The sequence below is a fragment of the Pleurodeles waltl genome, chromosome 2_1, assembly GCF_031143425.1.
Source record: "Pleurodeles waltl isolate 20211129_DDA chromosome 2_1, aPleWal1.hap1.20221129, whole genome shotgun sequence".
Lineage (NCBI taxonomy): Eukaryota > Metazoa > Chordata > Amphibia > Caudata > Salamandridae > Pleurodeles > Pleurodeles waltl.
In genome coordinates, this window is record NC_090438.1 from 845,053,874 (window position 1) to 845,078,227 (window position 24,354).

General features: G+C 43.1%; 1 protein-coding gene across 3 annotated transcripts in view; it reads left to right on the top strand.

The window, feature by feature from the left end:
- The window catches only part of SERPINB5 (serpin family B member 5), a 143,979-nt gene that overhangs the window by 30,380 nt on the left and 89,245 nt on the right, over positions 1-24,354 (top strand). For all 3 annotated transcript variants that reach the window (XM_069218796.1, XM_069218794.1, XM_069218795.1), the window contains one exon: positions 20,112-20,289. In XM_069218796.1, the coding sequence (XP_069074897.1) occupies positions 20,122-20,289 (168 nt within the window). In that variant the 5' untranslated portion in view covers positions 20,112-20,121. The remainder of the gene's footprint in view (positions 1-20,111; positions 20,290-24,354) is intronic.

Below are 24,354 nucleotides of genomic sequence, written 5' to 3' on the forward strand. Positions count from 1 at the left end.
TGCAGCCAATCACTTACCATTTGGGCAATACTTGCTCTAATTCTGGTGAAGCTGCTGGTTTGTCACATTTGATCTTCTGCAGGTACTGTACATGTTGCATCACTGAAGATTTGGGGCTTGCCTTTTACAGTGATTTTCAGTCATGGAGGATAGAACATAGCATAAGAAATTTTGATCTGTTGCAGTTTCCTCTTAATCGTGATGAAGAGAATACTGGCCTCCTGCACTGCAAACATGAGGTCAGGGAACAGGGAAATGGTTCATCCATGGTATTCTATGTTTTCAATGATAGGTAAATCTAGTCCCTCTTGGATAACCTTTGTGATAAGTGAGCTCTTTCAACCATAAACATTACTCAGAGGCTCGATCTTTCAAAAGTATCAAACTTTAATGTTTCCACAAAATCTTCCATCTAGCCTGTCACTGTGGTCTCAGGCATTTCTTGACTCTAACTAGAGTGCACCCCAAGTCCTCATTCTTGTTTTTGACAGGTTCTATTGTCTTTTAGGGTCTGAGTGATTTCTTGTTGTTAGATGTTAGGTTGTCTACGGCCTTTGGAATGCTGCATTCAGTTAAGTCTATCCTAGTGGCCTCTGTGTCTAATCTGGCTTTCACTGTGTCTACAAGAACTGTTATTGTGTCCATTTGCAGCCCATTGGTTGTAGGCCTTTTTGCATGTTCATTAGGAGTGCCTCTATGCTCATTTCTTGTTACGAGTTCACTGGACTGGTTTCAAGTTCTGGGTGTTGCAGACACATTCCGGAGATCTAGGCGTTTTCCTTCAGGTGAAGTTTAATTTTGCTTGCTGATCATTATTTTTCCACATTTTTGTGGTTTGGCATTGGTTTTCACTGCTGACTACCCAATAATATATTGCTGAGGCCACACTGTTTATATCTAGACTGGTTTTTAATTCTGGCTCAAGATTGATGCTACTTCCCACATAAAGCTTTCACAAATTGAATAGTGTGTTGAACGCAGATAGGTGTGGACTATCAGTTTATGTTTCCCCATTTTTTCTTAAGTGGAACATTAAACGTGCAAATAGTTAAAGCATTTGTGCAGTGTCTCTTTAGTGTTAGTTGTTGTTGCATGTCCCAATGCATCATTTTACATTTCATTTGTTTCCCTTTGCCTCTATGGGTGAATCCTTCTCGTCTCGAGAAGGTTGTACAGTACTGTAGGGGTGACCTCCCTCTCAATGTAAAGTTCCTGGATGCTGGTGGCACCTGAGAGTGCCCAAGGTGCTAGAGTGGGTTTTTTGGGTCAATAACAACTGGCAGGGAAAGAAATCAGCCAGGCCCACAGTACATCTGTTTTCCAAATCACTGTCAGCTTACAATTGTGCTGTTCTTCCTCTCTGGCCATGTGAGCTCAATGGTTCTTGCACTTGCCTTTTCCCTCTGTGCCAGGGGTGGTGTGGTCTGCTTTTTCATCCAATTAGTCAGAGATGATGCTTATCTTGTGCAGCAGTTCGATGGGTCCACTGTTCACCAATGCTCTTGGTCCTTCAGCTGAAAGGTGAGTCCATGCTCAAACAGGTGCCATGAACCACATGGGTCACTGTCTCTCTTAGCCTCTCATGTCCTAACCATCAGGGCCCCTATCACAGTTACACAATGGTGATGTAACCATTGATTATGGACAAAGGTCTCCTCTAGTGCTGGATAGGCCACAGGGTCAGCATATTCTCATTTATCATATGTTTTAGCTGGGATTACACTGTTTGTTGTGATACAAGATTCCAATGCTTAGCATTCTTTTTTTTAGTTGCTGAAGGTAGACAGAATCTTTAGATTTCAATGGATTTTTAGCTCCGACAGTTACTGGCTGGAGATGGTGGATGGGGTCTCTAATAAACATACATCTTTTATCCTAAACCTGTCTCCCATGGTTCATCAGTAAACTTCACATTGGCGATGAGGAAGAAAAGGCATTTTACGGCTTGCGCATGCCTCGCCACAGTATATTCTTATCTGGTTTGGCTCCAGATGAGGAAAAAAGGATTCTTCAAATGGCAATCTTATTGATGTGAAAAAGGATGATATGGACGTCATAGAAAGGAGAGGAGAGTGTGGTGGCTTAAGAAAGGAAGGAGTATCACTAGTGACCGATGAAGATTGCCAAAAAAGAAGGTTAATGGACATTAGTAAATCGTGTATCTAGTGTGCCCAAGGCGCAGGCGACACAATAGGAAAACACAGCGGCCATTTTAAGAGGTTGGGAGGCAAAGTAAAAAAGACAGGCCCAATTAGTTTTATACATTGCGTCAACGCATGGTCAATTTCCTATACATTGCACGTTTAAACCACAATGTGGTAGCCATCTATTATGTTTGGGAAGAATAACTAAGGTCAAAATTGAAAATGTTGTATTATTTTATGAGTTATGAGTAGTGAAGATGTTCAGGACTGGAGAAGGTTTGCCTTTTGACCAGTGATAGACATACCTGCTAAAATCAAGGTTAATTGAATTTGAGTTCAAACATTAGTGGTGTAAGCACAAGATAGAAGGTCCGCCCGCACATCAGAGTGAATAAGGTGTCAAATGTCTAAGGTGAGACGCACACCATTGTGGACATCTACCTGGGTGTACAACAAGGTCAAATGCCTATGATGAAAGTGGAGAAACAATTCTTTTGAAGGTAACATTCTATATGAAATTGAACGTGTATGTGTATATGCGTAGAGTGAGAATCTGTTCAACTCTAGCCAATATGGACTTTTAGTGGTTTTGAAAAAAACAAAATGACAGTGCAGAAGATTACAACAGATGAACCACCAGTTGTGTGATCAAAATGGAAAAAAGTATTTTTGAGTTATATCCATATATATATAAATATTTATATATATGTCCATCTGGTATCAGTATCTCTCATGCAATTTTACCCTTTCAACTAAGAGCCCAGTAGGTGAGGGAGCCAGCCCCCAGGCAAAAGCATCAGTGGGTACCTCCACTGGCTCTCCAAAACAACAATGTAGCTGCTTTTCGGTTCCCTCAGAAACAGCGAGGATGAGAATTATTAAGTGCTGGAATGAGGGAGCACCGGGACCCAACAGTATCCGTGCTGCCCTGTACAAAGAGGACCCAGATTTTTTGGCAAAACATCTCTCGACACTCTACAATTGCATTCTTGCTACCAACATCATCCCACGAGCATGGAGAGGATCAACCATCACCCCTATTTTTAAAGGGGGAGAGGCTAACGACCCAGCAAGTTACAGATGAATTGAACTTTTAGATGCTGAGTCAAAAATCTCTGCAGGGATTCTCTTGGAGGAGCTTGAATCCTTGGCTAATGTCAATAACCTGATCCCATTTAATCAAACTAGATTCTCAAAAGGGGTGGGCACGACTGCCAATCTTATGGCCGTCGCACTATTATTTGACCAATGCCAACATGCCAAGAAGTCCCTCTTTCTTTCTTTTATAGACTTCAAAGCTGCATTTGATTGAGTAGAAAGAGGGAAACTCTAGTTTGAACTCGCAAGTTGGGGTATCCCCTCCCAGTTGCTGAAAGCAATAGTCCTCCTCCACACAGGTAACTGGGTGAGGGTCAAATTGGGTGGGGGAATGCACCTCTCCAGGAATATTCCCACTCTTCAGGGTCTGCACCAGGGATGTGTACTTGCACCCCTTCTTTTTAATCTATTTTTAGCTGACTTACCGGCGGAACTACCAAGGTTGGGGCAAACTGCCATGACAAGCATGATGTAGGCCGATGATCTCATCCTTTTCAGTCACATTAGAAAAGGCCTGCAGAGGCTACTCAACATAATAGCTAAATTCTCAGAAAAAAATGCTCTCTTCATTAATTTGAAAAAATAAAAAATCATGCCCTTTAAGACGACTGGGCGGCTGCAAAACCAGTGGTACTTGGGTAACAACAAAGTTGAAACAGTGCGCAAGTATAAATACCTAGGGGTTCTTCTTGACAGCAATGGCTCCGTCAAACCCCATTTGGAGTCCCTTAGTCTGAAATCCTTCTAACTTGCATTTGCGTTCAACAGTGTTAAAAATGCAACTGGTTCTTCAACCTATCTGCCGCTATTAAAGGTCATCCAAGCCAAATTAATAACAACAATTACATATGGCAGCTAAGTTCTAAGAGGCCGTGGCGACGAGCACTTTGACAAAATGATCACCAAGTTTTTCAAGCAGTTGTTTGGTTTACTAAATTATGTTTCACCGGCTCAAGTCCACCTAGAATTTGGCCTGGATAGGCAGTCTTTAGCAAGGAAAGGGCCATTTATCAATCTAAGCCATAAACTTAAGGTAGCAAGAGAAGGCTCTCTAAGTTCTCTTATTTGGGCGTAAATGACTTCGGACCCATCCTCCGCTTTCCGTCTCTACCTCGAGTCTTCCCTGACAACATTGGACCTTTTAAATCAACTACCCCAACTCAGCTCACACCAGTTTATCAAATGTGTAACGAAAGTAAGCATCAAGTCTATCTCACATCTTCAGGATAAAGAGGCTTTATCGAAAGGAAGCCATGCCTGGCTGGTTCTGTCATCATACGGCTTTCTAACTCCCCAACTCTTTCTGGGAGCAGTAGTTAATCCATTGATTAAAGCAGCCTTTATGAAATACCGAATGGGCTGCCCTCCAACATATGCCCACCTCCGTAGGTGGATGAGAGTCAATACGATGGACACCTGTCGACTATGTGGACTGGCTCTGGAAACCCTGATCCATCAGATATGCCTATGCAAAAGCACTACAGCAGATCGTAATAGGCTCCTACGACCAGTTTGGCTTCAAAGGGGGCTGCACAGGTGCAGACCGGCGATATTTGCAGGCTTTAAAGGGGACAACGTGCAGCTCAGCTGCAAACTGGCTAAATTATTGGGCAAATTAGGGCGCCTTCTTCAAGAGACCGAACAAGCAAGACAAGCGCGCACAGCCAGCCTGCAGGCAATTTTGTAGTACTGCGTAATTCATCTGAACATTTTAACTAAACCGATTTTATTACTGTATTTTATGATTCCTTGGTTCCTTTTTTCTTTTTTTTCTTTTTTCTTCGTGTAATGGTTTTTATTGACCGAACACGTGATAAATAAAATACAAACAATTACTGTTTCTCCAGTAGTAAGACAATGGATAAGAAAGTAGCCCTCCCTATTCACTGTTTGGGGAGTAGAAGGTTTACCAGAGGAGGAAGTGGAAGTGGCATAAAACTTAAATGATTTAGGGCTATATATAAAGAAACTCAACATTCATTATGTTCCAAAAATAAGTATAATTTTAGGGAGATTTAATTTTGGAAAAAGTGTTCAAGGGGAAGAAGACAAAGGGCCAGATGTAGCAAACGTTTAGCGAGTCGCAAACGGCAAAATTTGCCGTTTGCGACTCGCTAAACGCATTTCCCAATGCAGAAATGCATATTGTGAGTCGTTACCGACTCGCAATATCCATTTCCAACTCGCAAATAGGAAGGGGTGTTCCCTTCCTATTTGCGAGTCGCATTGGGATGCAATACCATTTGCGTACGCGGTCGCAAATGGCATCGCAGTTACCATCCACTTCAAGGGGATGGTAACCCACTCGCAAATTGGAAGGGGTCCCCATGGGACCCCTTCCAGTTTGTGAGTGGACCCAAAAATATTTTTTCAGGGCAGGGAGTGGTCCAAGGGACCACTCCCTGCCCTGAAAAAATACCGAAACAAAAGGTTTCGTTTTTTTTTAAAGTGCAGCTCGTTTTCCTGTTAGGAAAACGGACTACACTTAAAAAAAAAAAAACTGCTTTATTGAAAAGCAGGCCACGAACATGGAGGTCTGCTGACATCAGCAGGCCTCCATGTTAGCGAGTGCCTATACTCGCAATGGGGCCGCAAATTGCGACCCGCCTCATGAATATTGATGAGGTGGGTCATTGCGACCCCATTGCGAGTCACAGTCGGTGTCTGAGACACCGTAGTGCATAGCAAATTGCGACTTGCAATTTGCGAGTCGGATGGACTCGCAAATTGCAAGTCGCAATTTTGCATTTTGCTACATCTGGCCAAAAGTGGATGAATGTGTTACAGTTCTTTGTAAACTAGGATCCACTTGTACATTTGGCACATTGATGGATAAGCATGTTAGAGACTGGTTTCTATTTAATTATACAGATGATAGGGTAACTGAAGAACCAGGTTTGAAGGATAAACCCCCATTGGCTGAGGTATTAATGACACCCTAGCGAGCGGAATACATGTTGGCCTATGTATCAGAGATTTGTAAAGACTCTAAAGGAAAGTTGCAATCATACATTAATGTGGCTAAGAATAGCAAGGGAAAAGAGATGATTAGCAAAGAATCTAATTTTTAATTTAAGGGAACATGTTTTAGATGTGGACAGTTTGCCATATGGCTGATCACAAACATTGTCCTGCACAAAAAGCCATATGCAACAAGTGTGGAAGAAAGGGTAAGTTTGTAAAATGTTGTAGGTCAACATTCCAAGTGAAGAAACTGATGAGGTGAACAAATGGTCTGGTGAAATAGTGTACTTGGAAAAGGTGTATGTGGTAATCCTACTAATGTGGTATGTTTGGACGGTCCGAACATTGAGATGTTTCTTGATTCATGTTCATAACTAACAGTTATTTTTCAAGAAACTTATCAAGACATAAAAGGTGAATACAAGGAACCTAAGGGCCTCATTTACAAGGTCGGTGGTGCAGAGTGGCGCAGCAAGTGTGATAGGGCAAAAATGTGCTGTATCTAAAAGATATGGTGCATTTCTGTCCTCTCCCCCGTGCTGGCATGCAAATTGCTGCCTAGCACCAACACAGTCACCCTTGCACCATGGTGCAAGGGTGCTTGCTTTGTGGGGAAGATTGTTTTTGTGCAGGAGGAACTCCTTCCTGCACAAAAACAATCACAAGAGGTGTTTTCCTCTTTCTGTGTGTTCTTCACCACACATGGAAAGAGGACAAATGGGGAGAAATAAAGATATTTCTTCTTGTTGCATCACTCATGCCAACCCTGAGGTGTGGTAGGAATCTGATACATGTATCTCTAAATTGTGGAGATTACCCATTGGTGTTCATGCTTAGGTAAAGTCTGACTTAGATAAGTTGACTGACCAAGGAGTTATTGTTCCCGTTGAGGCAAGTGAATTGTTGGGACCTATTGTGGTAGTCAAAAAGCCTAGTGGGGGTGTGTGTCTATGTGTGGATTTGAGGGCTCTTAATCTCTTTGCTGCCAGGCATTTTCCTCCTCAGGTGCCAAGCCTTGTTTTGGCTATTTGGGGCAGTTCGCGCTTAGGCACTCATAACATTTTGTCCACATAAGCTACCCATGCCAAATTTGCTTTCTTTTTTCCAGCATCCTAGGAATACTAGAGTTACCCAGAGTGTGTGGGTTCCCCTGAAGGAGGCCAAGAAATTAGCCAAAATACAGCGAAAATGTTTTTTTTGTTTTAAATGGGAAAAAAGGGCTGCATAAGAAGACTTGTGTTTTTTTCCCTGAAAATGGCATCAACAAAAGGTTTGTGGTGCTAAAATCACCATCTTCCCAGCTTTTGGGAACAGGCAGACTTGAATCAGAAAACCACATTTTTCAACACAATTCTGGCATTGTATTGCGACATACCCCATTTTTACTATTTTATGTGCTTTTAGCCTCCTTCCAGTTAATGATAGGGATCCTGGAAAGCTAAACATTTCAAAACAGTAGATACAATTTTTAATTCACCAAGGGGTCATTTGTGTAGATCATATAAGGTTTTCCTTCAGAAAATAACAGCTAACATAATTAAAAAAAACAAAATAGGTGAAAAAAACAGCCATTTCTCTCCACGTTTTACTCTGTAACTTTTTTTCCTGCGATGTCAGATTTTTGAAAGTAATACACATTACATCTGCTTGACTCTTCTGGTTGCGGTGATTTATAGGGCTTGTGGGTTCATCAAGAACCCTAAGTACCCAGAGCCAATAAATGAGCTGCACCTTGCAATGTTTTTTCATTCTATACCGGGTATACAGCAATTAATTTGCTGAATTATAAAGTGTGAAAAGTAGGTATCAAGGAAACCTTTGTATTTCCAAAATGGGCACAAGATAAGGTGTTAAGAAGCAGTGGTTATTTGCACATCCCTGAATTCGGGGTCCCATACTAGCATGTGAATTACAGTGCATTTATCAAATAGACGTCTCTTTTACACACTGTCTCACATTTGGAAGGCAAAAATGTAGAGAAAGAGAAGGGGCAATAATACTTGTTCTTCTATTCTGTGTTCCCCTAAGTCTCCCAATACAAATGGTACCTCACTTGCGTGGGTAGGCCTAATGCTCATGACAGGAAACGCAACATGGACACATCACATTTTTACATTGAAAACTGACGTGTTTTTTGCAAAGTGCCTATCTGTGGATTTTGATCTCTAGCTCAGCCGGCACCTAGGGAAACCTACCAAACCTGTGAATTTTTTTTAACTAAACACCTAGGGGAATCCAAGATGGGGTGACTTGTGGGGCTGTCACCAGGTTCTGTTACCCAGAATTCTTGGCAAACTTCAAAATTTGGTAAAAAAAAAAAAAAAAAAACCTTTTTCCTCACATTTTGGTGACAGAAAGTTCCGGAATCTGAGAGGAGCCACAAACTTCAATCCAGCATTCCCCAGGTCTCCCGATAAAAATGGTACCTCACTTGTGTGAGTAGGCCTAGTGCTCACAACAGGAAATGCCCCAAACACAACGTGGATACATCACATTTTCCCAAACAAAACAGAGCTGTTTTTTGCAAAGTGCCTAGCTGTGGATTTTGTCATCTAGCTCAGCCGGCACCTAAGGAAACCTACCAAATCTGTGCTTTTTTATAACTAGACACCTAGGGAAATCCAAGATGGGGTGACTTGTGGGGCTCTCATCAGGTTCTGTTACCCAGAATCCTTTGCAAATCTCAAAATGTGGCCAAAAAAACCACTTTTTCCTCATATTTTAGTGACAGAAAGTTCTGGAATCAGAGACGAGCCACAAATTTCCTTCCACCCAGCATTCCCCCAAGTCTCCCAATAAAAACAGTACCTCACTTGTGTGGGTAGGCTTAGTGCCCACAACAGGAAATGCCCCAAAACACAACGTGAACACATCACATTTTTCCAAAGAAAACAGAGCTGTTTTTAGCAAAGTGGCTGGCCTCTAGCTCAGCCGGCACCTAGGCAACCCTATCAAAACTGTGCATTTTTTAAAACTAGACACCTAGGGGAATCCAAGATGGGGTGACTTGTGGGGCTCTCGCCAGGTTCTGTTAACCAGAATCCTTTGCAAACCGGAAAATGTGGCCAAAAAACACTTTTTCTTCATATTTCAGGACAGAAAGTTCTGGAATCAGGGACGAGCCACATATTTCCTTCCACCCAGCGTTCCCCCAAGTCTCCTGATAACAATGGTACCTCACTTGTGTGGGTAGGCCTAGTGCCCACTACAGGAAATGCCCCAAAACACAACGTGAACACATCAGATTTTCCCAAAGAAAACATAGCTGTTTTCTGCAAAGTGCCTAGCTGTGGATTTTGGCCTGTAGCTCAGCTGGCACCTTGGGAAACCTATCAAACATATGCATTTTTGAAAACTAGACACCTAGGGGAATCCAAGATGGGGCAACATGTGGGGCTCTCACCAGGTTCTGTTACTCAGAATCATTTGCAAACTTCAACAGTTGACAAAAAAAACACTTTTTCCACAAATTTCGGCAACAGAAAGTTCTGGAATCTGAGAGAAGCCACAAATTTCCTTTCAGCCAGCATTTCTCCAAGTCTCCTGATACAAAATGGCACCTCACTTGTGTGGGTAGGCCTTGTGCCTGCAAAAGGAAATTCCCAAAACCACTATGTGGACACATCAAAAATATCAAATACAAAACTACCTGTTATTTTGGGGGGTGGGCCCCTGCGCTTTTGGTCCTGGGCTCATCAGCCATACAGGGAAACCTGCGAAACCCAAACATTTCTGAAAACTAGACATCCGAGGGAGTCCAAGGAGGTGTGACTTTCATGGATTCCCCAGTGTTTTCTTACCCAGAATCCTCAGCAAGCCTCAAATTTAGCCAAAAAATCTAATTTTTCCCACATTTCTGTGTGGGATCACTGCACCGTAACACATTTCCTACCACCCAACATTCCCCTCATTCTCCGAGTAAAAATGATACCTCACTTGTGTAGGTGTCCCAAGTGCCTGTGACAGGGAAGAGCCAAAAACATGTCAGAATTGAGGGGGAACCAAAGCGGGTCCAAAAGGGCAGTTTGAAAAAAAACATTTTTAGGCTGATTAGTGGGGCAGAATTTTTATTGGTATATATGCGACAGTGCTGGGTGGGAGGAATTTTGTGGATTCCTGCAGATTCCGGAAGGCCCCATCCCAAAAATGTGGGAAAAATGTGTACTTTCCAGCAAAGTTGGAGGTTTGCAAGGCATTGTAGTTAAGAAAATGGTGCGGGTGCATGTGAAGCACAACACCCTGGACTCACCCAGATGCTTAGTTTTCAGATGTGTCTAGTTCTTGTGGAATTTTCTACATGGCAGCGTCCCAAACTCCAAAAAGTGGGGCCCTCACCATTCCACGTGGTCTTTTGAGAGTTAGACAAGCTCTCATGACTAGGAGACATGCAAAGCTCATGCAATACCACTTATAATTACACAGTACTCATGCACAAGTAAAGACAATAGTCAGTGTTACCAAAAATATAGGTATTTATTTGGGTGACACAGTACCAAAAATATCTTAGAGACAATACTCCTTCTGTAGGTAAGTATTATACACAATATATACAATAGACACCAAAATTAGACAAGTAAATAGTCATAGAACAATGCAAACAGTAGGAAATCTTATAGAATGCAATGGGAGAAAATAGGTCTAGGGGCAACACAAACCATATACTAAAAAAGTAGAATGTGAATCACAAATAACCCATTAGACAAGTGTAGTGTGTGCAGAATCACTGGGAGAGTAAGAATACAGTAAAGGTAAGTAAATTACCCCACCCCAGAGCCCAGAAAAGCAGGAGTAAAGTACTGCAAGTTTCCTTAGGACACACTACACCTCGTTTTTGGGATTTTGCAGCAGCCAACCAAGTCGGCAAAGAACAACTGCTGGAGTATTGGACCTGAAGACCTACAAAGGAAGGGGACCAAGTCCAGAAGTCAAAAGAAGTTCCAGGAAGGACAGGAGCCCCTGCCAACCCAGAAGAGGGTGAAAAAGAAGAGTTCCCAGTTAGTAGAAGACTGCAGAAATGCACCCTAGGAAGATGCCAGCGGGTTCCTGCATAATGCAAAAGATGTCCCACGATGTAAAGATCGTTGCAGACAAGATTTCGTGTTGGAAGGCGCCAACAAGCCTTGGCTATGACAAAAGTGCATTTTTCATCAAAATGGCACAGTAATGGACCCAGGAGGGACCTGGGGCCTCAACTCTGTGTGAGGAGGAAGAGGGGCCTCTCAGCACTTTAGAGAGCCCTCAGGATGCCAGCCATCACCCCCAGAAGGCGCAGTATCTGGGTTCAAAGGAGGTGCAAAACACAGTTGATGCAGCACAACAAAAGAAGGTCCCACGCCGCGGGAGAACAACTCAGCGAGTTGAGCGTCACAGGGTGGAGTGCTGGGGACCTGGGGCAGACTGTGCATGAAGGAATTTTATAAAGACTGCACAGAGGCCTCAGGAGGCGAAGAAGACATAATATACAGGGTTACCGTTGTTCTCATGGAAGGCAAGGTCTTAACTCCTCCAATTCGCATCAGCAGGACCTCAGGATAGTCTATGTCGATGATGTCCACCCTCTGTGTCCTTAGGAGCATGCTCATTGCTGTGAGAGGAGTCCCAGGGTACCGGTTGTCACCTTGGAAGGTGCTGCTTGGAGCATGGGAGTGACTCTGTCACTTCACGGGAGATTTCTTTGATTCCTCTGGTACAGGATGAAGACAGGGAGTCCCCAGAACGTGCACACCATGGAAATTGTTGCAGTTGCTGACTTGGAGCTGAGGTTGCTGAAGAAACTTGTCTCTTGTAGACACTTTGTTGTAGTTACAGTGATTCCTGGAGCAGGCTGCGGTTGATCCGAGGTCAGAAGAGTCTGAAGTTGTTGCAGAGGATTCCTGAAGGAAACTTGCAAGCAGAATCTGAGGAGAACCCACAAGAGAGACCTTAAATAGCCCTGAGAGGGGGATTGGCTACCTTATCAGCTGAGGACCTATCAGGAGGGGTCTATGACATCACCTGCTGGCACTGGCCACTCAGAGGCCTCCAGAGTGCCCCCACACCTTGCAAAGCAAGATGGCTGAAGTCTGGGACACACTGGAGGAGCTCTGAGCACCACCCCTGGGGAGGTGATGGACAGGGGAGTGGTCACTGCCCTTTCCTTTGTCCAGTTTCCCGTCAGAGCAGGGGAGAAGGGGTCCCTGAACTGGTGTAGACTGGTTTATGCAAGGAGGGCACCATCTGTGCCCTTCAAAGCACTTAGTAACTTTGCACCTAACCTTCAGCAAGTGAAGGTTAGACATATAGCTGGCTTATAAGTTCCTTAAGTGCAGTGAAAATGGCTGTGAAATAGTGTGTGCAATATTTCATGCAGGCTGCAATGGCAGTCCTGTGTAAGGGTTTGTCTGAGCTCCCTATGGGTGGCAAAAGAAATGCTGCAGCCCATATGGATCTCCTGGAACCCCAATGCCCTGGGTACCTAGGTACCATATACTAGGCACTTATAAGGGGGGTCCAGTATGCCAATTGAAATTGGTTAATGAAGTCACTGGCCTACAGTGACAAATTTAAAAGCAGAGAGAGCATAAGCACTGAGGTTCTGATTAGCAGAGCCTCAGTGACACAGTTAGGCACTACACAGGCATACACATTAGGCCACAAACTATGAGCACTGGGGTCCTGGCTAGCAGGATCCCAGCGAGACAGGCAAAACGGACTGACATGTAGGTTTTTATCTATGAGCACTGGGGTCCTGGCTAGCAGGATCCCAGTGACACAGTAAAAACACACTGACACCCACCTACAAACAGGCCAAATGTGAGGGTAACCACGCTTGAAAGAGGCTACTTTCTCACATCTAGACTTGTTGATGTGAACTGCAAGGAAGAAGAGGAAGATTACCAAGATGGTTTAGACATGAATCTGTATTCCATAATTGATGGTGATATTTAGGAAGATAAATAGATTCAGGAAATGAAGAATAATTTATATTTGGTGAAAGTGATTACAAATTTAAAAAATGTGTAGAATAAGAGTAAAAAGAAAGGTGATGCCAAGCTTAAATAATTTTGAAATGTAAGAAATTAGTTAAGTGTGTGTGAAGGACTTCTGTTTAGAGGTACATGTCCGGTCATTAAGAGAGAACATTAGTAATTTTGAGATATGGGACATATGGGTATAGTAAAAAAAAGGAATGGATCCAACAAGGTTATTGGTGGCCATGATTGCATGTGATGGTGCAAAGAAAAGTACGGTATTGTGCAGCTTTTTGCAATAGTGACCAAATGCTTATGTCATATAAAGCCCCCATAAAAAGGGAGAGTTACTGCACAATCCATGGGAGGAAGTTGCAGTTGACCTACTGGGCCCAAATTAGGGAAAAAACACTTTGGCCTTCATTACGATGCCGGCGGTCATCAGACCGCCAGCTTCACTGTGGCTGGATTACGAAGCTGCAATCTTCATTCCTGTCGCCAGCACACACATGCACACAGGCCCCCCCAATGCCACCCCCCACACGTCCACATATTAACATACACCCCCACCCGTCCACACACTTCCATACACCCCTCAGCCTACACATCCATCCAAATACCCACACCCGCTCTCACACTGACATACACACACCCCCACTCACACATATGCTCCCCCCTCTGCAAACACCACCTCACCTCCCCATCCAGACAGTCACTCACCCCATCCCCAACCACAATCATTCATACCCCCACGCCCTCCGCATTCATGCACACCCCAGCCCCCCACACACACATACATTCACCCCCGCATATGCACACTTGCACACACCCCCATCCACACACTTGCACACATGCACCCCCGCTCACAAACATGCACTCAGACACCCATATTTGCACACATACATGCACACACATGCACCCAACACTCCCCCCACCTCCGTAAGACAATCACCTTACCTTTTACGACTAGCTGGTCGTCCGGAAGGGGATGGGTCCTGGCAGTTTTCCACCGCCAGCACCACCACACCAGCAAGACTCCGCCAAGTCGTATTACAGCTTGTAATACGGTGAACGGAGTCTTGCTGACATGGCGTGGCAGTGCTGGCAATGCACCTGCCTCTTCAACTCCGTCTGTCAGGCCGACGGAGTCAGACATCAGCCCATTTATGGGCAGAAGTCTTCCGATGACTGCAAATATGGCGGTCAGCAGACTGCCAAAACTGGCGGTCTGTCGGCTGCAGAGGCTTCAGCAGTCTTTAAAAAAGACTGCCGAAGTCATAATGAGGGCCTTTATCTTGTCTGCTTGTGTCTGTTGATCTCTGTTCCAAGTGGCCAGAAACAAATTGTGTGCAAGATTTCAGTTTTAAACGTGTCATGACATTTTTGGATGATATGGTCCAAAGAGAGAACTATTTTAAGTCTATTCCATTGAACAATGGAGTACAATTGTGTTTGTGTGGAGTGGAAGAATTTCTGTAAAATATGAAGTGGAGCATAGAAAATGTGCAGTAGGCTGGCGTGAAGGGGAGTTGCGGGGCCCCTAGGGGCCTCTGCACTGCCCATGCACCTGGCATGGGCAGTGCAGGGACCCCCAGGCACAGCCCCACACTGCTTTTCACTGTCTGCACCCGTCGCACGGCCGCAACACCGCTGGCTCCCTTAGGAGCCGGCTCCCATGTTACAGGCCAGGAGGGATTTCAAAATGGGGCTGGCGGGAGTGCCGCCGCATTGGCGGCCGCTCGGCGGTCAAACCTTGGCGGGCGGCCTTTGTAATGAGGGCCATAGTATTTTCAGTGTCTAAAACTGACTGTACATTTCTATATGAATATACAGAAACTTGATGAACATAAATTGAAACCTCTTGGGTACTTGACTTGACTATGGGTCTTATTACGAGTGGCTTGAGGTCTAGTGCTATACCATAGCACACAACAAAATATGACACTGAGATTGTTTAGGTGCAGTGATTAACACCTTTTACAAGTTTTGCCCACTAAGTGAAGCATATTATGTGGATTTTTTATGTTTTCTGCACCAAAATCTACATGTCCTGATATTTTTGGGGTAATATTTTCCCAGTAAATACCAGCAGGATTGGCATGCTTAAATGTATCTGTGGATACCTATTTTATCACACCCAATATTTAATGGGAGTTGCTAACTTATAACTCTGACGTTTGGTACCCGGAGTTAACCCATATCTCACAATTGCACAAGCAACTCGTAATGAGGGCCTGTGTCAAACTGCTTGACTAAAGTACTAATGTAAACTAAAATTCTTTAAAACATGTCTCTCTTACCTCCTAGCACATTAACTGTTCTCTGACCTCATGGTATTCAAGAATACAGTTTGAACTCTGCAATTGTAACACTTAAATAGAAGTATCAGATAATGCAATTTCATAACATTTGGGGGCAGCGCCACTTTACCTGCGCTCCTTAGCGGCCCCGTACCGCCATCATGTGTGCCGTATTTAAAATAAGGTGCACCATAGCCAAGGTAAAGGGCAAAAGCATCATTTTTCACGCTATCGATGTACTCTGGAGGAGTAGTGCCAAAATATTGGCTCTTCTCCTGCTGAGTACATGAGGGCCCATTATAAATAATGGAAGCCCCCTTTTAATGCCTGCTCTGAGCAGGCGTTAAAAGTGCTGAACAAAATGACACAAGGAAACCTCTCAGATTTCCTAGTGCCATTTTTTTTGTCCCCCTAACGGGGGCATAATATAGCACAAAGGTTTACAAAGTGGCGCAATGTATGCATTGTGCCACTTTGTAAATATGGCGCTAGGATTCTGGCCTTGTTGGGCCACATTAGCGTAAAAACAATTACGTTAATGAGGTGCACGGTGGAGCTAGGGGCTTATAAATATGCCCCTTGGTGTTTAATGAATGAAAACACAGCTGTACTATGAGTGTTACAAGTCTGTGTCAGCTCAAGCCATAGTTGAGGCTTAGAGAAACATGCTTTGCATCATCCTGAAGATAGCACCTTTATGTATTTAGATGTATGCTATCACATTTTGATAACCACAGGTGCCCTCTGGCAGCAAACTCCACATTTCCTCCGTTGTCTACACATTTTAAAGAGGCGTAAATTAAAAATATCTATCAAGCGTCTGTAAACACACTACTTGAGTTTGTTACCCCCACACTGTAATCACAGTTTACCAAACTTAGGCCCAGATTTAGGAGGGCCTAGTGCCATCCCAACGCCACATTAGCATAATTGTTTTTACTCTAATGTGGCATTGGAAGGCCAAAAACACTGCACCATATTTACAAAGTGGCGCAATGCATGCATTGCACTACTTTGTAACCCCTTCTGTGAGTCCTTTTTTCCAGGATTTTTAATGCCTGCTCAGAGCAGGCATTACAAGAAGGCCCATTGGTTTTAATGGGCCTGTTGGTGCTTTGCCGGATTAGCATCAACATTTTTGACGCTAGTCCTGCAAAGTACTGAACAAGCATCAAACATTATGATACTAGTTTCCTATTTACCGCAATGGTGTGCCGTATTTTAAATATGGCGCACACATGGTGGCGTTAGGGGAGGCGCAAGAAAGGTGCAGCTGCACTAGGTGTGGCGCCACTTTTCATAAGTCTGCCCCTTTTTTTGTTCCAGAGCCTCTGGCAGGTTTTCTAATCCCTATTGTTTGTGAGGCTACTACCCTTGAAGTATGTCACATGTCTAATAACTGCCACTGATGCATAAAACAAAGGAAGCTGATTGCAGCCTTTATCAACAACAGTGGAAGTAGGGACAAGTTGATTATAATACAACAGTTTAGTTTCTGTACTTCTCTATCTACATTTTGGGCCTGATTACGAGTTTGGTGATTTCAACGCGGGACCGCCAAACTTGTGGGGAGGATGCCACTAACATGGCGGTGGCATCCCCCCACCCTATCACAAGATTTCCACCGGTCTGACCTGCCTGACCGGTGTAAACCTTGAATTAGAGCATTCCTTAAAGGAGCCGAGTGCTATCTCGTAGCACAGGGGGGGCGACCAGAACCCTCCAGAGGTCCACTGTCTTCAAAGCAGACAGTGCACATTCTCACGGTGGTGGGCAGGGGAGCCTCCAGCACTTGTTCTCCGCCAGCCTTTTCATGGTGGGGAAACTGCCATGAAAAGACTGGCGGAGAACAAGGTTGTAATCAGCAGGGCAACGCTGAGTTCAGCGCCGCCATGGCTGATTACAACCAGGACCTCCGTCAGCCCCATGAGATCTTGGATCATGGCAGAGATGGCAGTCTGTTGGCGGGTCTGCCCGCCAAACTTGTAATCCAACCACCGTGAGTTTGGCGGTCTTTTGACCGCCAGACTCATAATCAAGCCCTTAGTTTGCTTTTATTTCTTTTCAGAGGTTTTAATGCTTGCCCTATATGTGGCATTTTTATTGTTAGCAGTAACTGCTATTTTGTTTTGCCTCCTAGATACTCACTACAAGACATGAAATTACAGATCCTTGTTTTCCCTATACAGAAACTAATGATCCAAGTATGTTCAGACAAACTCCAATTGAATTTTAAACACCCTTGTGTTTTTTTAGATCCTAAATATAGCAGTAGAATGGCCATGGTCTTCATTACAGCATTCACATTTTTCTATGAATGCATAAGATGCATTTCCATTTGTCCAAACTGTGTATCCAAAGTATCTGCCATTGCTCAAGTATTCCATTCATTGGTTACTTTGTGACTGCCGGATACTGACTCCACTGGAAGTGCGCGGATCCAACGGTTTGCACTGATGCCCCCTCACCTCCACCGCTCCGAAGCAAGGACCCGACGCCTCTTCATGATGCCTCCCTTCCTTTGCTCCTTAGCACCAGAACCAACATCGCCTCGGTTCTAGTGACGCCGCGATCCCCGACTCTGTGCACCGGTTTGTTTCTTCACTTTGACAAGGTACTGTACCTGGGGGTCTGTTTGACTCCGTGACCGGTGCCATTAGGGTCTGGTTGTTGGGAACAACTCTGTCACGACTCTGTGAAACCACCAAATTGAAGCATTTTGCACTATATTGAAGTTTAATGTTTAAAAATTAATAACTTTGCTGTGTATGTTGGATTTTTGTCGTTTTCATCTTGTTTTGCTCAGATAAATATTGGCTATTTTTCTGACCTGGTGTTGAGTCATTTTGTAGTGTTTTCACTGTATTACTGTGTGTGTTGGTAAAAACACTTCACATATTGTCTCTCGGTTAAGCCTTTCTGCTCATGCCAGGCTTCCAAAGTGGTGAGCAGAGATTAACCAGGTGTGTTTCTCCTTTGCCCTGACTAGAGTGAGGGCCCTTGCTTGGACAGGGGGCAACCTGACTGCCATCCAAAGACCCCATTTCTAACAGGTTGTAATCAAGTTTTTGAAAGAAGAACTCTGTCGAGAAGGTGTACCACTAGAAATATAACTGATAATGATGTGCAACTTACATCTCATGAAAGAGTTATCCATTGTGCATCGCAAGACTGCTCTATACTCACCTCAAGCCAATGGCCTAGCAGACCGTATGAACAGGATGGTGAAGTTATGTGTGCAAAAAGCAGTAGAGTTGAGGAAGCCCCTGTCAGAAGTGCTGAATGAAGTATGGTGAGTGCATCACAATGCTCCTAGTCCGGTGACATTCAAGTCATCATTTTTCTGGATGAGAGACATGGTTGGTAATACCAAGTTGAATCCAGCATGGATGAGTAGCATGGAACAAAGGACAGGATGGGTGGAGAATGAGGTATAGGTGAGGGAACTCAAACAGAAAGGTAAATGGTTAAGAGAAATATATCAAGAGAAATACAAGTGAAGATATCATCAGAAAAATTGCACTGGGGGTCAGAAGTGGTTAGTGGGAGATGTGGTAGTGGTAAAAAAAAAAAGATTTGTGAGAAAGGGTGAGTCTAGTTATGTGGGTCCTTTTACCATTGAGAAAGTGATGAATTTGACCAATGGAGATGTGTGGAGGATATCCAGTAAAAGTACAGGATATTACACTGGAGAGCACCAATAACGCCTCTAAATGCTCTCTCAGGGCTGCCAAGAGGGCTCACAACAGGCCCAAGTGGTGAAAGGAGTATGTAATGTCATGATACAATCACTATGTATGTTTATCACAGTTTCCATGTATTCTGTGATATGAACTGTTGCTGTTTTGTTAGTGATCATTTTAATAATATGCTAGTGTCATCCATACCCTTTTTTGTATATTTCTATATCCCTTTAGTGCCTATAGTATTACTTTCTAGTGCTATTTTTCACTGATTTTATCATTAAACGTATTCCTACTGGTCCTCTTAACACTACATTCATATTGGTCACTGTGGGGAGGGAAATGTGTTATATTGATCTTAGACTGTAACGATGTCACTTTTGTTCTTGTATGAGTCATCTCAGACTGTTAGAGGTGGGAGATTCTCGAGAGAACAGACAGAGTTTTCAAGCTGAAGGGTTCAGCTGCTGATCTTGATTCGTACTATTTATACAATAAAGCCTCTTCATGGACATGCAAAAAAGACTGTGTCGTTTATGGAACATCTTAATGCACTATTAGAGGGTGATGGAATCATTGAAGAGTCCCAATAAAGATTGCTGTATCCTGGTGTTCAGTAAGGTCATCATTTACTATGATTTAAAAACTAATACAATTGATCATATAATGAAAAATGTGTTGTAGAATGCACCATATTTGCCATTTTCCCAAATTTTCTTGCCCCCCAGACCCACATTGTAGTGGTTAGGCTCACCCACTATGTACCCTGTGGGGGCTGGTCCAACAAACTTTGGCAGGCCTGCTTTGGGTTCCTGGTCTGGCCCTCATGCCACTGGCGCACAAAACATAGGAAGCTGATTACAAGCTTTATCAACTAAGACATGCGTTGTGTACAAGAAGATATGAAGAACAAATGCATCTTGAGCGAGCACATGCATATTTTGCTGATTCTGTCTCTTTTTGTTATTGCAGGCCTTTAGTGATGGCTACCCTCCTGCAAGCCAACATTAACGTTGCTCTTGACATATACAAAAAAATTATTGAACAAGACAAGAAAGCAAATATCATTTTTTCACCTATATGCATCTCTGCCTCTTTGGCTCTGGCTAGTAAAGGAGCAAAAAATGACACAGAAACCAAAATGAAGACGGTAAGTCACATGAAATAGTGAGCTTAATTTAATGTCTTTCTCTTGCTCTGATATTTTATTAGGTACGATTTGGAGTCAGAGACGTTTTAAGGTATGGGCAAAGTGGGGTAATTGCCCAGGGTAACACCTTCCAAGAGACGTTTTAAGGTATGGGCATAGTAGGTAATTGCGCAGGGTGACACCGTCCAATGGACCCCCTGGGAAAATGAACTTTCTCTCTTTTTTACCTCTATATTTTCAATTTCTCTATCTGAACCTCTCTCCTTCTTTGCCTACCGTTGCCTCTAACTTGGTCTTAACTAGTGTCATTTTATGGATTTTCGGCAATCTAGGCAAGACATATTTCCGCTGTTTTTGTCTGACCGTTTAACAGAATTTAGTATTGCTTGGAATCATGTGTGCTTGAAACGGATAATAAAATTCAAATACATTCCGTACAGAGGGCCCCCTTAAATGTGGCTTACCCTAGGACCCCAAACTCTTTAAGATGACAATGCTTGGTGTTTCATGCGTGAACACCGAACATTGGTAAATAAATCCCTTCCTTCAATTGCAGGCAGTCTTAGCATTTAAGTTCATTTAAATTGAAAACCTAAGTAGAGGAGATGATCTAAAACGTACACATGATTTACCGACCAATCAAGTTACCAAGGCAACAGAGTCACACTTTAAGACGAGACAGCAAACTACTATCAAGCATTTACAATGCGATGGGGCTCGCATATTTCGAACAATTTGTCATCTTTTGATAGCAGCACCCACGAGCAAAAACAAAAAAACACATGCATGGAAACTGAGAAAAGACAACTTAAATTAAAATGACGTTAGCATGACAAAATAAAACTTTGCAATTTTGTTTGTCTTGCTGGGCACTTTTTTGCACGTCACAAGCCTTCTGTTTGCAGGGCACTAGAGGTTAGAACAAAATAGTACCTAGATCACCTCGGGGCAATAATTAAGTTGAAATCAATTAGTGCTTGATCCCTGCCCCACAGAGAGGAACGGAAATGATGCCTTGATGAATTACGAGGCTGTAAAGAACAGTGCCACGCAAACGAACAAATGATGAGCGGCAGACGGGCTTCAAGCCCTTTACTGAACACAACAGTGTCTCGCATGTGAGACACATGCACTAGCGTATGCACTCGCAGGCTCGACCCTATAAAGGGGGATGATAATTCAGAATGCATGACTGTCCCGTTCAAATGAGAACTTCATAGCTGAATGGAAAGTATGTTAAAGGAAACAAAAAAATATGTTGGAGTTCTGAAAAATATGCTAACGTTGAACCATCCGAGTTGTCCCATCCGAGTTGTCCGGAACTGGTTGCCTCAGGTCTCTTGAGTCCCCCTGAGCACACTGAAAAATCCTTTATGTCTCTGGTTATAGATTCTTTTTGACCAGATATATTCATTTTTACTAGAGCCAAAAATGTCGTGCAGGATTTTTTTTTACTTTGGAGTACGGCAATAAAACAATGACAAATTATACTGGTGAATAAATTGGTAAATGTAAACATTTTAACACCAAGCAAACCAATCAGTCACATGTGAAGCTAGTTTTAAGTTGCAACTGAAGCCACCTTAAATTTTCTACAAGGATATATGCAGTTACTAGAGACAAAAATGCTTTTTACCATGTACGCTAAGTCCTGCACATCATGCAGTGCATGCAATGTGGAAGTGGCAACTGAATGAAAGAATGAACGAATGATTAAAAGAATAAATACTTTTATTTGACTAGTTAGTGAAAAAAATATAAACATTGTGATGCAATAAAATCGAATTTATCATTCCTCCCGTGCTGGATAAAGAGGAAGTTGAGTATCCTCTTGTTGATAAAAACACACTTCAACACAAGGCAAGTGGTGGTCCTTGATAAATATATGTACATCTTTAGCTGTGCTAAAATACCAGAACAATACAGAGGATAGAAATATCATCCTACATAAACAGTATAGCCTAAATATCGAGAGCCAAAATACTGTGAAGGTAAGAAAATATATTTACTTTTCTGAACCCAAAGTACCTTGAAGAAGACTCTGATGTCAAAGTACATATATGTGGTGCATGATCCTTAATGACTGCCCCAGCATAGATGATGAGGTACGCTTACTCCTAGTGTAAGATGATGACTCTGCTGGGGAGGACTAACCAAGGGTGCACTGGGCAGCTTGATGCTATGATCTATGACAACGGACGCAGAAGGATTTCCCACACTCAGTATTGACGTCCCCACTGCTCCACCATGTCGCTTCACTGTCACTACGTTATTGAGAATATTACCTGTACTCAATGGCATCACCCCCCCAGTTAATTTGTCCATTTTCCTTCACCCCAGGCACTTCACTCTGTATACTGCTTCACCTACTCTGCAGTTGTAGTGGTTCCTATGTGCAACGATCGACTATCAGTCCTCGAATGGGTGCACTCTAAAAGGTTGACATTAGATGTTCTTAAGCAAAGATTTTCTACTGTCATTATTCTTGAAAGAGTTTAGTGTACTGCAATGTAATCCTGATTACCTATCTCTGTATTGCCATGATGTTAACACATTTGTTTTTAAAAGGCACATATATGTGGTGTGTAGTAAACCTGTACTTTTACAATATTTTGAAGGGCGATATTTTGTCTACAATACTCCTGTAGTATACTCCTTAGTATCTACCACTGTCTAGTGGTGCAAGGCTTGTGTGACTTTGTGCGACTTTCTTGACTTCACCAAGCTGAAATTGCTCCGTATTAAGATTTATTCTTTTCAACTCGTATATATACGGCAACTCCTACCTTTTATACAATTGAAGCAAATGATGACAGTTGGGGTGGATTTATTGGGGAAATCTAAAGAGGATTGCTTTTGTGCTTATGCTGTCTGCAACTGGAAGCAAAATAAATTACTTTGTGGGGTAGGAGAAGCTGATGGGAACATGTGGATGCATTTTTGGAACACAGTGATGCAAGGAGGTGCATGTTGTTTACTATGCAGTGCAAACATTGTTTTGCACAGCAAAGGTGCCCTATTCTCACACACTTCAACACAAGGCATGCTTTGATCTGTTTTGTGTTGCTTTGTCTTACTAGGAGGATCATGGGAAATACTCAAAGGTTTTGACTCAAAGGCCCAGTCTAAAAAAAAAGCGAGACAGGGCTATGTGTTAGAAGCTAACACTTGATTGAAGCAGGCTTCAAGGAAGGGAAATGTATTTATTTCTCAAATAGCTGATGCACCGCATGTGCTTCAGTGCACAGCACACTTCCAATATGTGGGATCCCTTTTGTAATGGAAGTATATGGTTCCAGTACAAATACTATACTACTGAGTGCACACTCTACTGTGCTCCATTGTGTGAGACTGTGTGTCACACAAGGCAATCTTGTTAAAGCACCAACGCAGGGGATTACAGCAGCAGGAAGCCAGTCTTAGTACATATTGGCTCTGCACTCTTTTTTCCATCTTGCACAATATAGAGCAGGAAATTATGTTGCTTTGTTCCTGTGCATGAACAATTAGTATGTCTGTTCCTCCGTGTGAAGTGGACTATAGGCTATGCTTTTCCCATTTGGTTAGACTCTCAGCATAGAATCACATCCCACTCTAAACTCATTCCATCCCATTTACCTCTGCAGATTATCTGTCCAAAACCACACACGTCATATTTGTCTTTATCCAGGCTACAATTAGAAATGATTTGTGTTCCTTTGCAGGCCATTACTGAGGGTGACAATACAATCCGAATGAGTTAAACAGTTCATTGCACCACAATCTTTCTAACGCTAATGCAGTGCAGTCTAATACATTCAATCAAAAGAGGCTGGAACTGCATGACTTTGCCCGTCGACCCCTAAAACACAAACCTAATCACAACTTAAGCTACCACATGAAATACAAATCGGGGAACATCCACCCTGTACTTTTTGGTGCCACCCGAATCCAAAATGGTCCTGCCACAGCCTCCCCAGCCAGCACTGCCACTCTCAACAGATGACACTTCTTAACGTTAATGTATCTTTTGAACGACCTCTTAACTAGTCTTGCCTCCCTACCAGGTTGAATCCCACAAGAATA